General features: G+C 38.4%; 3 protein-coding genes across 3 annotated transcripts in view; all 3 read right to left on the bottom strand.

Annotated features, from left to right (window-relative positions):
• On the bottom strand, nt 1-6,483 carry LOC115010980 (cadherin-4-like). Its single transcript, XM_029435907.1, has 13 exons — nt 6,448-6,483; nt 5,829-5,975; nt 5,352-5,496; nt 5,093-5,262; nt 4,807-4,938; nt 4,529-4,711; nt 3,832-4,131; nt 3,567-3,729; nt 3,245-3,469; nt 2,976-3,151; nt 2,117-2,167; nt 1,437-1,493; nt 1-213 (listed from the first exon to the last, which is right to left on the bottom strand). Exons 1-13 carry the CDS (start codon nt 6,481-6,483, stop codon nt 1-3), a joined length of 1,998 nt encoding a protein of 665 aa, XP_029291767.1.
• Nucleotides 5,693-13,722, bottom strand: part of LOC115010419 (dysbindin-like) — a 23,890-nt gene continuing 15,860 nt past the window's right edge. The window contains exon 5 of the transcript XR_003832467.1: nt 5,693-5,717. The gene's annotated coding sequence lies outside the window, so the exon portion shown is untranslated. The remainder of the gene's footprint in view (nt 5,718-13,722) is intronic.
• cdh26.1 (cadherin 26, tandem duplicate 1) overlaps nt 8,896-13,722 on the bottom strand; it is an 8,264-nt gene continuing 3,437 nt past the window's right edge. Inside the window, exons 10-20 of the mRNA XM_029434945.1 lie at nt 13,325-13,470; nt 12,972-13,202; nt 12,659-12,880; nt 12,329-12,444; nt 12,141-12,215; nt 11,417-11,482; nt 11,101-11,175; nt 10,367-10,405; nt 10,155-10,193; nt 9,950-10,021; nt 8,896-9,648 (exon numbers count right to left, since the gene is read on the bottom strand). Coding sequence (XP_029290805.1) covers nt 9,430-9,648; nt 9,950-10,021; nt 10,155-10,193; nt 10,367-10,405; nt 11,101-11,175; nt 11,417-11,482; nt 12,141-12,215; nt 12,329-12,444; nt 12,659-12,880; nt 12,972-13,202; nt 13,325-13,470 — 1,300 coding nt within the window. The 3' untranslated portion in view covers nt 8,896-9,429. The remainder of the gene's footprint in view (nt 9,649-9,949; nt 10,022-10,154; nt 10,194-10,366; nt 10,406-11,100; nt 11,176-11,416; nt 11,483-12,140; nt 12,216-12,328; nt 12,445-12,658; nt 12,881-12,971; nt 13,203-13,324; nt 13,471-13,722) is intronic.

Here is a 13,722-nt window from a genome sequence, read left to right on the forward strand (position 1 = left end):
TTATGTACTGTCGGGTGGGTTTTCACTTGGCAGGCAGATTGAGGCCAGAGTATTGAACTGGATATCTAGGTCCAGGTCCAAGTCTGGGTCAAAGGGAATATCAGGGATGGAGATGGCATCAAGCTCGAATTTGGACTTTGCGTCTCCCTCCTCAGCATAAACATGAGGAGCATAATCACCCAGCTGCTCTCCTGCATCGAGGCTGTACAGCAGCTACAGAATGCAGAGGAGAATATCATTTTTTGTAAAGAAACATAATTACCATAGCTTTAAACAATTGATTAAATTCTTGTCATTACCTTGTTTAGTACTTTGAGCACATTTGTATGTTGCTTTGCACCATACTCTCCATTCGAAGAATATGTACGCTGTCCAGCCCAAGTCTGTGAAATCAGAAGCAGATGGTATGATTTCAGTTCTAAATAACATTAGAGGTACATCATAACATTTCATAGTTATGTATCTATGGATAAAATTCACTAATGGAAGATTTGACAGGCTTGATAGTAACGTGGACAGCAGTACCCCGCGCATAGAGCCCCTGTGAAGACTTCTTGTGTTTGATCCACCCAATGACTGAAAAACAAATGTTGTAAAATTTAATGTCACGGCTTAGTAAAGTTCTATACATCTGACTCTGATAAGAATAATACGAAAATCAATAATAATAACAATCACAGTAATAGTAATACTAATACTACTACTACTACTACTACTACTTCTACTATTACTACTACTACTACTACTACTACTACTACTACTACTACTACTACTACTACTACTACTTCTACTATTACTACTACTACTACTACTACTACTACTACTACTACTACTTCTACTATTACTACTACTACTACTACTACTACTACTACTACTTCTACTATGACGACGACGCGACGACGAGACGACGACGACGACGGCGACGCGACGACGAGGACGACGACGACGGCGACGACTACGACTACGACGACGACGAGACGGCGACGGTGACGACGAGACGACGACGTAGACGACGACGACGTACGAGGGACGACGACCACGACCACTACCACGACCACGACGGACGACGACGACGATGACGAGACTACGACACGACGACGAATACGACCACCTACTACTACTACACTGATACTACTGCTCTACTACGCTACTACTACTACTACTACTACTACTACTACTACTACTACTACTACTACTACTACTACTACTACTACTACTACTTCTACTACTACTACTACTACTACTACTACTACTACTACTACTACTACTACTACTACTTCTACTACTACTACCAATAACAATATTATAATATTAACAACAAAACTACTACTACTACTACTACTACTACTACTACTACTACTAATAATAATAATAATAATAATAATAATAATAATAATAATAATAATAATAATAATAATAATAATAATAATAATTACCCGATACATAGAATTCCCTCGTGCAAAGCGTTGCTCCATTGTTGTGTCACTGGCCACCTGGAGAAAAAAATAAGGAAAGCAAGGATGGCAATCTAATATATATATTTTGTAGTTGTCAACAAATATGATGAAAAAACCAAAACCAAGAGTGCATTAGTCTGTGACTTTAAGCCCCAAGCTCAATTGTTTAAACAATGTTTAAAACCTTTCACGCACATATACTTTGTTTTTTTAAACAGGTATGATTTCAGCAAACGAGAGTAAAAACTATATTGAAGAATATTTTCAGTCACGGTTTAGTGTGCTAGAGCTTTTACACCAAGAGGATGATGTATGTGGGATCGCCTCAAAGAAAACTACAGTACCGCTAAATAATAATAATAATAATAATAATAATAATAATAATAATAATAATAATAATAATAATAATAATAATAATAGATTTCTGTACCGTAAGCAAATAGTCCCTTTGTTGTTTTTGGACTTCAGTTTGGGATACGATTTGCTTTGACATTGTCCTAGCTGTTGACTGCAAAAAAAACTGTTTCAAATCAAGTCATACAATAACACACAATAATTGAAAACATGAATTAGTGTCATTTGTCATTATTCATAACCGATTAAGAAAAATGTGCTTTATAAGCTTGTTATTCAATTAATGTATATTTTCCATCACTTACGTTCTTCCTCACTAGAGCTGAGATTTGCTTCTCATTCTTCTCAAAAGCCACCTGTTGAATATTTGAACACACAAGTCACAAGTTATATTTCCATTACTTTACTGTGTACAACACCACAGCTGTAGGATGAACATCTCTTAACGTTTTACTTTCCAGTTAACAATGTTTTTTTACAAATGTATTTTAACTTTGCACTTTAAATTCAACCAGAAGAAAATGGAAAACAACAAATTGAAACAAAGTGTGTGTGTGTGTGTGTGTGTGTGTGTGTGTGTGTGTGTGTGTGTGTGTGTGTGTGTGTGTGTGTGTGTGTGTGTGTGTTGTATTAGTCAACAGTAATAATCAAGTACAGGTGATTTTGCAACAAAGGTATTTACTTTGCAATCAGTTCCTGGTTCCTCTGTGTTACACTTCATTAGATGTTGTTCTGATTCACCATCTGGGATTTTTTTGCTCTTTTTCTTACATGACACCAGAAAGGCCAAGAGTAACACACCTGGGATACAAAGACCGCACACACACACACACACACACACACACACACACACACACACACACACACACACACACCACACACACACACACACACACACACACACACACACAAATCACAGCATACAGTGTAATGTCCAAATGATGCTCTTAATCTTTTACCTGAAGAAGGGGCTCATGACCAAAATGTAAAACTCTGTTATTTTATGACAGTGTTTGACTGTGACATTTTATAGTATCTTTTTTTACTTTTAATTAAACTAAAAATGACGGCAATCTTAACACGATATTTGCGATTTTGGAAATGTGTCTTACCTGCAAGCAGAAGCATGCCGAAAAGCAATATCCCAAATGTTCCTGCTCCTACTTTGGCGCCAGTAGCTTTACGGATGCGACAATTTGGCTTTGCTATGTCTACGCAGTCACACACAGTAATTGACAGGTTGTATACAGCACTGTTAGACTGGAGGTCAAACACTTCCAGCAACAACTCATAATGTCCAGAATGAACTGTGGGGTCCTTCACCAGGTTGACTGAATACCCTGTACGTGAAAAATGAATCGTCATATTATAAAAGAGATTCATTTGAACGTACTGTAAACTAGTTTTAATAGCAAGTGACAATATTTGCTCACCTTGCATAGGGTCAAGCTTCCACTTCCCCTTCTCTGTGTCCTTGAGCATGAAGGAGAAAGGTCCACTGTAGGGGTCTTCATCCAGGTCAGAGGCTGTGATATTGGCCAGAGAGAGTCGATCAGAATGACATATGTCAAATGTGCTTACATCCAGGATTGGAACATTGTCGTTCTCATCTGTAACATGGAGGTCAAGGGTTGCGGTGCCGGTCATCGGGGGTTGACCTGGTGACCAAAAACACATGTTGTGCATTTTCAGTAATGTACAGAAATATTTGATTAATAACATAATACACTATGTAAATACTCCTGTAGGTCATACCGTTGTCAACAGCCCATATTGTGACCTTATAGATATTGTTTTTCACAAAGTTTGACTCTCGGTCTATTATCTTTGATGTGGATACTTTTCCAGTCTCTGAGTCCACTGTTACCCAATGAGCTGGGTCGTCTCCTATTCGGTATCTGAAAGACACACACGTTTTGTTTGGCATTTTCAAGTTGTATATTGAAATACAAATCGTTGTTTTGTGAGATTGACATGTAGCTAGTATCCTCATGACTTACACGATTGGGAGGGCACCGATACCGTCAGGGTCGGTAGCTGTAAATGTCTCCAGATACTTTCCCGGCTTTTCATTTTCAATCACGATGACATGTTTGTGAGGTATGATGAAGATTGGAGGATCATTGACATCCACCACAGTCACCGTCACTCGGCTGGTGGACAGGCCTAGTTTCTCTGTCCCGGTCACACCATCACCAGTCGTCTCAACTTTCCAAAGATCAGTGGTGCTGCGACTCAACACCGTGCATGAGTAATAGGGGATCTCATTCTCCACACTGATAGTCAAATTCTTTTGGTGACTGTCTTTATATATCAGATGCTGTAAAAAAAAAAGATGAAGAAAAAGTGACATAAAGAAATATTGAAATTCATGCCTTATTGTAACTTCACATCATTTCTACCAGGGCTTTTGAGTTCATCACTGTTAGTGGGCAATTTATTCACAAACTAAAGGCCCTACACATAGTATGAATAACTACATTCAAGGATATCCATTTAAGTTTCACTTTAACAGCATTTGTTAGCACTGCTGGTGCAGTTCACCTCATCAACTGAGGGAAACTGTAGGTACAGCAGCATACTCAGGAATCTAAGTCCTCTGTAAAGTGAAACCGAATGTGCTTTATCATAAAGCGTGGAGCTTAATGTATCGGTTCTTTAATAGGTTCTGTAGCTTGAAAAGATCAGTTTTATTATGATCAGCGAAAAAAAAATACCTTTTCCACATACAGTAGTCCTTCATTTGTCTCAAGATCTGTAGTGATTCTGAAGTTGTTGTTTGTGTCTCCTTGGATTCGATATTTTGCTTTCCAGGCCGATGTACCTTTGCTGTCATTGTCTGTGACTTGCAGACGTTTAACAAGAACATTTTCCTTTCTTTCTTCCACACTCCCTGTACCCTGGAATGAAAAAATACAACTTTTATTATGAAAAGTGACTGTTGTATTATAGTCATTCTCTTTTTTTAAGGTGATTAAAATAAGTAATTTCTCACTGTTTGTCCTGTTATCACAGGACGATAGTTATTTCCATCTTTTATGTGGATAATGATGGTGCAGAAGCTGGACAGCTGTATTTTGTCTCCATGGTCTTTGGCCTCTACTTCAATGGTGTATTTCCTGGCTTTCTGATTGGTTCAAAAGAGCAGTCACTCAACAATTATTATCAAACATATTTGATTTGGCCATATTATTCAAATTTAAGAAGATGGAAGTTTAATGATGAACAGATTGGATATTTTGGATTTGAGAATTATGCCATCAAGCAATGTGTCCTCTCACCTCATAGTCCAGACACCCTTTAAATGAAATGATTGCAATATTCTTGACCTGGTGTAGGTAGAACTCCAGCTCAGATGGTGGAGGAATGACTGAGACTATTCTGAAATCAAACAGTTTATTGTTCTCAATGCTGTCTTCATCGCTTGCTTTTATGGTTACCACGTCAGTGCCTGTCAGTATCAGATGAAAGGAGTTGTTTGTTTTATTCTATATCATATTATGTCATAGTAGTAACAGTAAAGATTGCAGGAAAAGTTACCTTGTGTTGTTGACCCTTCTATACTGATCTCGTAACCTTCAGGTTCAAACTTTGGAGGGTTGTCATTTGCGTCGACAATTAATATCTCAATGCCAAGCTGCGTGTCTACTTCATGTTTTTCTCTGTCAAGTGCCTGAAACGTCAGCTGTAATGCAACGGCAAGAATTGTGAAATGATGAAATCCTCTGCCGCGCTTCTCACCCCAAGTGCACTCACTCACACTCACGCACTCACTCACACACACACGCACGCACGCACGCACACACACACACACACACACACACACACACACACACACACACACACACACACACACGCACCCACGCACGCACGCACGCACGCACGCACGCACACACACACACACACCTGTTTCAATTTGTTGTTTTCCATTTTCTTCAAGTTAAATTTAAAGTCCAAAGTTAAAATCCACACTTCCACACTTTTTTAATAACGCTGTTTCTGTAAATTGCTTCTTACCTTTAAGAAATTGTATTTCTCAAAGTCGACGGGGCCGTGGACTGTAATGTCCCCCGTGTCTTCGTCGATTTTTAATATGCCTTCAGGTTTCTTATCAACACCTTGACCATGTATCTTGAAAAAGGTGAAGTTCTTCTCAATTTCAATCTGCAGGGAGTTGAAACACAACAGAATTTTGTGATGATGTTCCTTCAATTTGTCACACGTACCATTTAAATCCATGCATTGTGACTCTCAGGAGATACTCACCCTGCCCAACAGGTATGGGAACTTTCCTTTATAGCCTTCATCAATACTAAAGGAATCAATGATCCAGTTTCTTTTTTGTCTTTTCAGAATTTGTGAAGATAACCCGTGGACTACCAAACACTGCAAAAAGATTACATTACATTACTTACATCAGATTAAGTACATTTGAGGAGCTTTGGTATACCTTGATTAATACTTAGAAGAAAAAATAAGTGTAATTAAACTCTGTTGCTCAGTTTGCACGCATGCCACCTTCTAGAGCAACACTGTGTGGGTCAAAGGGACGAGATCTATCATTCTATCAATAATCTATAACGTTAGCAGACATAACCTGCGTCTGCTGCATTGGCCACCAAAGATACATTCTTACCAGCATCAGGAAAAGACCCAGGCGCAGTATCTCCATGGTATATCCAGATCATGTGTCGTTATGGTCATCAATCCCTTAGCTGATACACTAGCTGAGTCGAAGTTCAACTGCATGCCAATGCACGTTCTTTCAGCAGGATAGCTGCGAGTGGGAGGACCTGTGTCATAATATATCATCTCAAATGAAGTTTCAAAGCTGGGTGTGTACAAAGTAAGGTATGTCAACATGCATTAATACATATTTGGTTTGCAACACTTTCGGATAGAGAAATATGTGAACAGTTTCTTATTTCACTGTACATTTACGCTGTACGTTACATAATTAAATAATAATCATTATGAGTATTTAAATAGCTCTTTCCTAACAATGTTACAAAGTGCTTCACTATAGTGCAAATACACAAATAAAAATAAAAATAATGAATGTAAAAGAAAGTAAGAGAGTAAAACAACAGATGTACAGTCAAAATACATGCTGTAAAATACGTAAACAATACAAAAGCACCTAGGAGAAAGCTCATTTAAATAACGTTTTTAAAAGGTATTTAAAAGCAGTTAGTTTGATAGTAAGTAAATAGATAAAACATATTAAAATAAGAATTTATAGGAATAAACCCAAACAAAAAAATGCAGTGTATAGTATGACAATGTATTACATATAATATTATATATATATATATATATATATATATATATATATATATATATATATATATATATATATATATATATATATATTAATAATACCACCCTTTATCACAGCGTCTTTGTCAGGACAGAGCCAGTTAAGTCATTGACACTGAACTTATAAAATAAGTAGGAAGATTTTATAAGATTTTATAATGACCTGAGTTTAACAATATTTTGAATAAGTTCACAATTGCATGATTATATTAAGTATTTTAGATTATAGATTATTTCATGTTGTGTGATTTGATTTGATAGTGAGCACTTTGGATCTCCATAACACCTAAGATATTCTAAAGCTTGTAAACATCCTTATTGTACTGCAGATGCAGCACCTTATAGGTTCAGTCTTGGTGTGTGTGTGTGTGTGTGTGTGTGTGTGTGTGTGTGTGTGTGTGTGTGTGTGTGTGTGTGTGTGTGTGTGTGTGTGTGTGTGTGAATATTTCAGTTTTCCATACTAAGTTTCACCCTCATATTAAAGCTCACTGCTAGTTCAGAACGCTCCTGTGAGGCAAAATGAATCAAATAAACGTGACCAGACTTGCCTTTGCAGATCCGTCAGAATTGCAAAACCTAGGGACTGGTTCTTTTCAAACATTTGAATGGAAACACAAATGGTTTTGGGGCAGTTACCCCAAAGCTATCAGCAATTAGTTATATACATCCCAATGACAAATGTGTTGAATTTAGAAAAGTATGTTAGCAGTAATGTGTGCTGCAGTTCTTTTTCATGCATGTAGAGACTGAGTTAGAAATAAAAACATGCATTATTACATGCAGGTTAATACAATTGGGCACAAATAAAGAAGCTTTAATGCATGTTTGTGTGGATGGGGATATTTAATAGGTTGAATGACAGTTGACTTTAATTTACTTTGAATTATTTCACGCTCCCTTGTGTCTTTTGGTGTTCATCAATCTGAATAATATGCTTTGGTGTCTGGTGCTTGCATGTTCTCAGTACACCGACATAATAAGTCATTGTGTATCTCCTTCCTTTAAAAAAGAATAATGTGTAGTCTGTGCTCATTGTGATGGCACTAGAAATATGCTGACTGACAACAAAGTGCCTGGCAGTTCATAAAACATATATTTATGGCCTTTATTACATTTGCTTTATGTGCTGCACAATAAAGCATCTGTCATTTCCTCGGTGTGGTCGAATTGTCCATTAAGCAACCTCTAGCAATTCCCAGCAGAAACGTTAATTAAATTGTGGTTTAATATGTTGGTATTATTTATTAAGAGATACATTTTCTAATTAGATAGATACTAGACCTCACCTGAGGTCAGGTAAACAAAGAAAGCCTAACATGACACATCAATCAGTTACCTTAGGAGTAACTCTGAGCAGATCTTTTTATATTCCAGCCAACAACAACACGTTGAACACTGTGAGATAGTTTGCACTGATTAAAAACAGATTTAAAAGCAGTCTCGACTAAATCACTTCCCAAGAAAAAAGATATGAACAACACCCTCTGTGGGAGATTCACATCCTATGTGTCATAGCAATGAGAAAGAAACTCAACAGTAGACCTTGAGTAACGTTGAATCACTTTACAATCACAGTAAAAGATGAATTAATACAAGTCATTATAGTCAGTAAAAATGAAACCTGTATATGATGGTATACATGGTATTAACTACTGTACCAGCATGTTGTTTGGTATCATTTTATTATCATAGCTTCAAATAATTGAACGCTTCTTTTTCCCTTCCTCCAAGTAAAAACCTTTCACCCCACAAAATATCAGTTTTGTACTGGCCCCTATCAAGTATGAACAGGATAAGTGTGAAATGGCAAGAAATTAAACATCGTATACACGAGAAAGTATTCCACTTTCAGTTCAAAACACTAACATAATACTATCCTGAGATACCTTCCAGAGCAAGAAATGAAGTGCTGCTGAAAGCACTGAGAAGTGGCAGAACTCCCTCCTAAAGTAACAAAGTACAAAAAAAACACCAAGCAAACACACCCAGTCGCTGTGAAGCATTCGAAGATCACCAGAGCATGACAGCTGCTGCAGTGCATTCATGCCATCTTCATGCAAACAAAAATACTACAGCATGTATTACATAATCCCTGTTTTGTGGATAGATGCCAATACACAATATCTGGCTCTAAATATTTGTGATGTTTAGGTCCATAAGTGCATAAGTAAAAAATCCAACCGTTGTTGTACATCTTTTCTCCAAAGATCCAATTCAGATCAGTCCATAGCCACAATGTCAAACTTAGAGCGAAGAGCAATTTGCTTGATATACAAATTCTAGTCCAGCGGTGCCTTTTTTAAAGCTGTATGTTTTTCTCTAGATTTGTCTGGCGACAGATGCCGGCCAAGGTCTTGAACTTTGGCCCCAAATCATTCAGGAAAATCAAATCATCTCCCGTGTTGTGCAGCGACAGCTGATCCAGTGACTGGCCTTTACTGCCCTGTCCCTCGTAGGCATACTCGTAGGGTTGGTACACTGGGTGGTCCACATGGTGCGCATCAATCGTGTACAGTCTCTGTGGGATTGCGGAGTCATAAAAGGATTTCTGGGTCAATAACAGATCATATCAAAATGCATATATAAAGACATTCAGTCTGGGAGTATGGTTTTATATTCATGGCACAACTCATTGTCATTATCTTGAAGCAGATGCAAAAAAACCTTTTAGGGATTTTTTTCATCCACGACTGGTGATTTTATCCAAAGTGCTTTAAATGTGCCTCGCATTCACACATACTGTACATGTAGATGCAATGTGCTGGTCTGACCATAGGGATCCATTTGGCCACATGTGGCTGTGGGACAAACTCTCTTACCCTGTCGATGTGATTTGCCATGTTTTGATTTGACTGCAGGCTGAGAGAGCGGTTGAAAGTTGATGAGCCGCCCTGTTAACAAAGAGAAGTTATGATGCTTAATTAACATACTGCATATGCATTACAAAGTGTATACGTTTGAGTCAAAGAGGTTTATATTGTGCCTATTTATTCAAATATGATTTCAATGAAGAGCAATATTTACCTGGTAGGTGTTCGCCCTGTTTGCATTCCATGAAGAGGACTGAGATTAAGGAAATAAACAGATTAAGTCTTTACTATCCTCGCTTGACTTTACAATCACTGTATTTGTGGATTAAAACTGTATATGCATTACAAAGTGTATACGTTTGAGTCAAGGAGGTTTATATTGTGCCTATTTATTCAAATATGATTTCAATGAAGAGCAATATTTACCTGGTAGGTGTTCGCCCTGTTTGCATTCCATGAAGAGGACTGAGATTAAGGAAATAAACAGATTAAGTCTTTACTATCCTCACTTGACTTTACAATCACTGTATTTGTGGATTAAAACAAACTAAACAGAAAGCACTCAGAGAAAGCATTTTTAAAAATGATATATGTATTAGTATTCATCCCATTTTTATCAGTAAGGGTGGGGTAAATATTCAAAACACATGTCGGTGTAACACATCCGCAAATGATGTACGTGTGTGTATATATGTGAATGTATCCATATCTGTTATACAGTTGTAACTGCTCATTTCTAATGAGCAAGACAATTAAATTAATGATACAATTAAATTAAATACACATAAAGACAGACAATTATCCAACACATGCTATATTTTTTTGACGCAAGTAGATACAGTATATCACAAGAAATCTGTAAAGACGTTCCTAGTCTCTGTTTTATGGAAACTATGGAAATTATGGAAACAAAAAAGACTAACATGCAAACAAATGGGACTCCAGCCTCTTGCTCATATGTGTCTGTGCAACACAGAATGTAGAAAATAGGCATTGCTCATGTAGCATTAAAATAACGGCGATGCCTCCCCCTTGTGGATTTAAGGAGGTGGTGTGCAGAATCTACAAAACGCACCGACTGTGTGTATCAGAGCAATGACATTCTTCAGGAAACATGCACAAGTAAGGCGTCTATTGTAATAACAGCTGTAGTCACTCACCATGGTCTGTCCTCCTTGGCTTCTAAAAGTGTCCCTTGTACGCTTGCTGCCTAGTGAGGTCATGTTTTGGTTCATCTGTAGGGGGTATACAGTAAGGTTAATCAGGGTGGAAGAGACAGCAACAGGCCCTGCATATGACCAACTACAGATTTGTAGGTCACATCTGCACGCACCACTGAACACTGTAAGATCATTTATTGTTTGGATATCATCATTTAAGTTCCGCAGCTGTAAACTTTACTCTAAATAATTGTAATCCTTTGTCTTGTAGATTTACAAACACATAAAGGAGGCTAATTAAAGGCCAAATACTCACCATGCCGGGCGCTGAGAAGTTGTACGTATCCGTTTCCTGGGACATTACTGGAGCCATCTGAAACATCTATTTAAGCAAAGCAAATGAATAAAGCAACCTTTGCCTACGACATTTAACAAAGCTTTGTATTAGTGTTTGAAAAGGGAAATGCAGCCACAAGATCGACGCTTGGAAAATAAAACTTGTAGGTTCATGAATCATATACAGCAATTCTTAATAACTGAAATGTCATCAGTACTTGCATTACGTTCAATCAGTTCCTTACACTTATGCATCGCACATTCAAAGGCTGCTATAGCGCTCCTCACTTAACTGCAGTAAGTGTGATCAGTACATCACCATAAAATCAAGTAATCTCTTTTTTCTAAGTACTGCAGGCAATCCAGGGTGCTTTCTTTGTATCGTGTCAAGGTGATGTCAAGGTCAACCTGTTCAGCAACTTGTTTCACAGCGCTGTGCAAACCCTATAATTTAGTCAAAATGATGTCCTCCACATACATTTGAACCACGTCACACGTCAGGTAGACGAAGAAAAGGAACTTAACTCCTGGATTATAGCAGTCAACCCAGCAGAATCATTGTACACCTTTTCTTTATGTAGCTTCTGACTCTTGCCTATTGACACACCCTGAACTTTTACAGACCCTGACACACCTTAGATCTGTCGGTGAAAAAGTCAACCACAAAAAAGGGACTGAGGCGGAGAGGGGAGAGGGAGGAGTACCTGCTTGGAAACCTTTTTTATGCCATCTGTCACAGCCAAACTGTCTGTAGGTGTCAGGAGCAGAGTGGGCTCAGCCTGGCGGAGAAGAGAGAAAAAATATATATATGTCAGACCCCCCCAAAAATGGGTGTGATTGGTGGAGTAATATGGCATACTGTCTCTTATTTGCACACACACAACCAACGCACCATGCTTGTGGATCCCCCTCCTTCTTGGTTGTACTTGATAAGGGTCTGGTTACCCTCATCCTGCACCATTTGTATCTTCTTCTCTCCACACTGGCACATGAAGAGGAGGAGCAACACTGCAGACACACATCAAAATAACACTGTTGAAAATGCGACCTGTACACTCAAACTGCAACAACTTTGGGCAATGATGACCTAAACAAACCGGCAAGATGAAGCTGGGTGGGTGATGGTGAAGGAACTGACTTTTTGCATAGTGAAGGTTAATGCAGGTTTATTGAGCATGAACTTTATGGTTGTGTTAATGTTGCCACTGATTGCCATACTCACACAAAAATAAGAGGAGTCCTAAAAAGAGCAGTCCAATGCCCGGTGCCCCGAAGCTGAGTGAGGACGCCTTTGTGGTTCGGCAAACATCTCCCTTTTCACAGTCACACACCATCACTTCCACGGTATCACGAGTAATCGAGCCCTGTTGGTCCTGAATCACCAGTGGCACTGAGTAGTTACCATAAGGGAGTGTTTTCAGGCAAATAAGCCCACTTTGCTCACCTGGTGAAGGGTGTAAAGAGAGGCATGTTGTGGATCTTTGATTCCAACTATTTGGTTTGTCTTTTAGTAAGGAGTGCAGATATGTACTAACCATAGTCAGGGTCTAATTTCCATTGCTGCGCCAGAGTTTTGTCATCATCCCCGAGAGAGAAAGTAAATGGGCCACTGAAAGGAGGGATGTCTCTGTCTGTGACATTCACTATGACCTTGTTAGCCTTGTTTCCACACATAATGAGGCCTTTGTTGACCAGCTCAGGTGTGTTGTCATTGATATCCCCGAGGTGGACCAGGACAGTACATGTACCTGTGGCTGGAGGCTCACCTTGATAACCACAGCAAAGGCAAAAAAAACCAAAACACTTCATTACTCGAGGCATTTAGTTTACCAGTGGACCACATTGCAGCTTGTGTTTGATACGAATATACAGTAGGCCTCCTTCATACCATCATCTATAGAATTGACGATGATTTTGTAAATGTTAGCGTCATCAACATAGGAGGATTCTCTGTCCATCTTCTTAGTTGTTGTGATAGTTCCTGTTTTCTCATCAATTTTCACCCAGCTAGCTGGATCGTGTACCAGTACATGCCTAATCACAGAAGGAGAATGTATTAAGTGAAAACACTGAATTGCAGCTGCTGGAAGTCAAATGCGTAGCTTTGTTGCGCTATAATCAAAACGGTAGCGGTACTAAATACGAACAAGTTGAAGTAAGTGTTATTGTATACAGTGGCCAGGTCATTTATTTTAGAAGAATGAACATCAGGTGATATATTGTTATAAGATTTTTTTTTTAATCTCTCAAACGTTGATATAGGAAACTACCTGAACAATCCTGCAT

This window comes from Cottoperca gobio, chromosome 7 (assembly GCF_900634415.1).
Source record: "Cottoperca gobio chromosome 7, fCotGob3.1, whole genome shotgun sequence".
NCBI lineage: Eukaryota > Metazoa > Chordata > Actinopteri > Perciformes > Bovichtidae > Cottoperca > Cottoperca gobio.

Coding starts and splice junctions, on each gene's coding strand:
- LOC115010980 (XM_029435907.1), bottom strand. CDS start 6,483: ATGGAGATACTGCGCCTGGGTCTTTTCCTGATGCTG. Junction 5,263..5,351: donor AGAAGGGTCAACAACACAAG/GTAACTTTTCCT, acceptor TGATACTGACAG/GCACTGACGTGGTAACCATA. Junction 214..1,436: donor GAGGGAATTCTATGTATCGG/GTAATTATTATT, acceptor TGCATTCTGTAG/CTGCTGTACAGCCTCGATGC.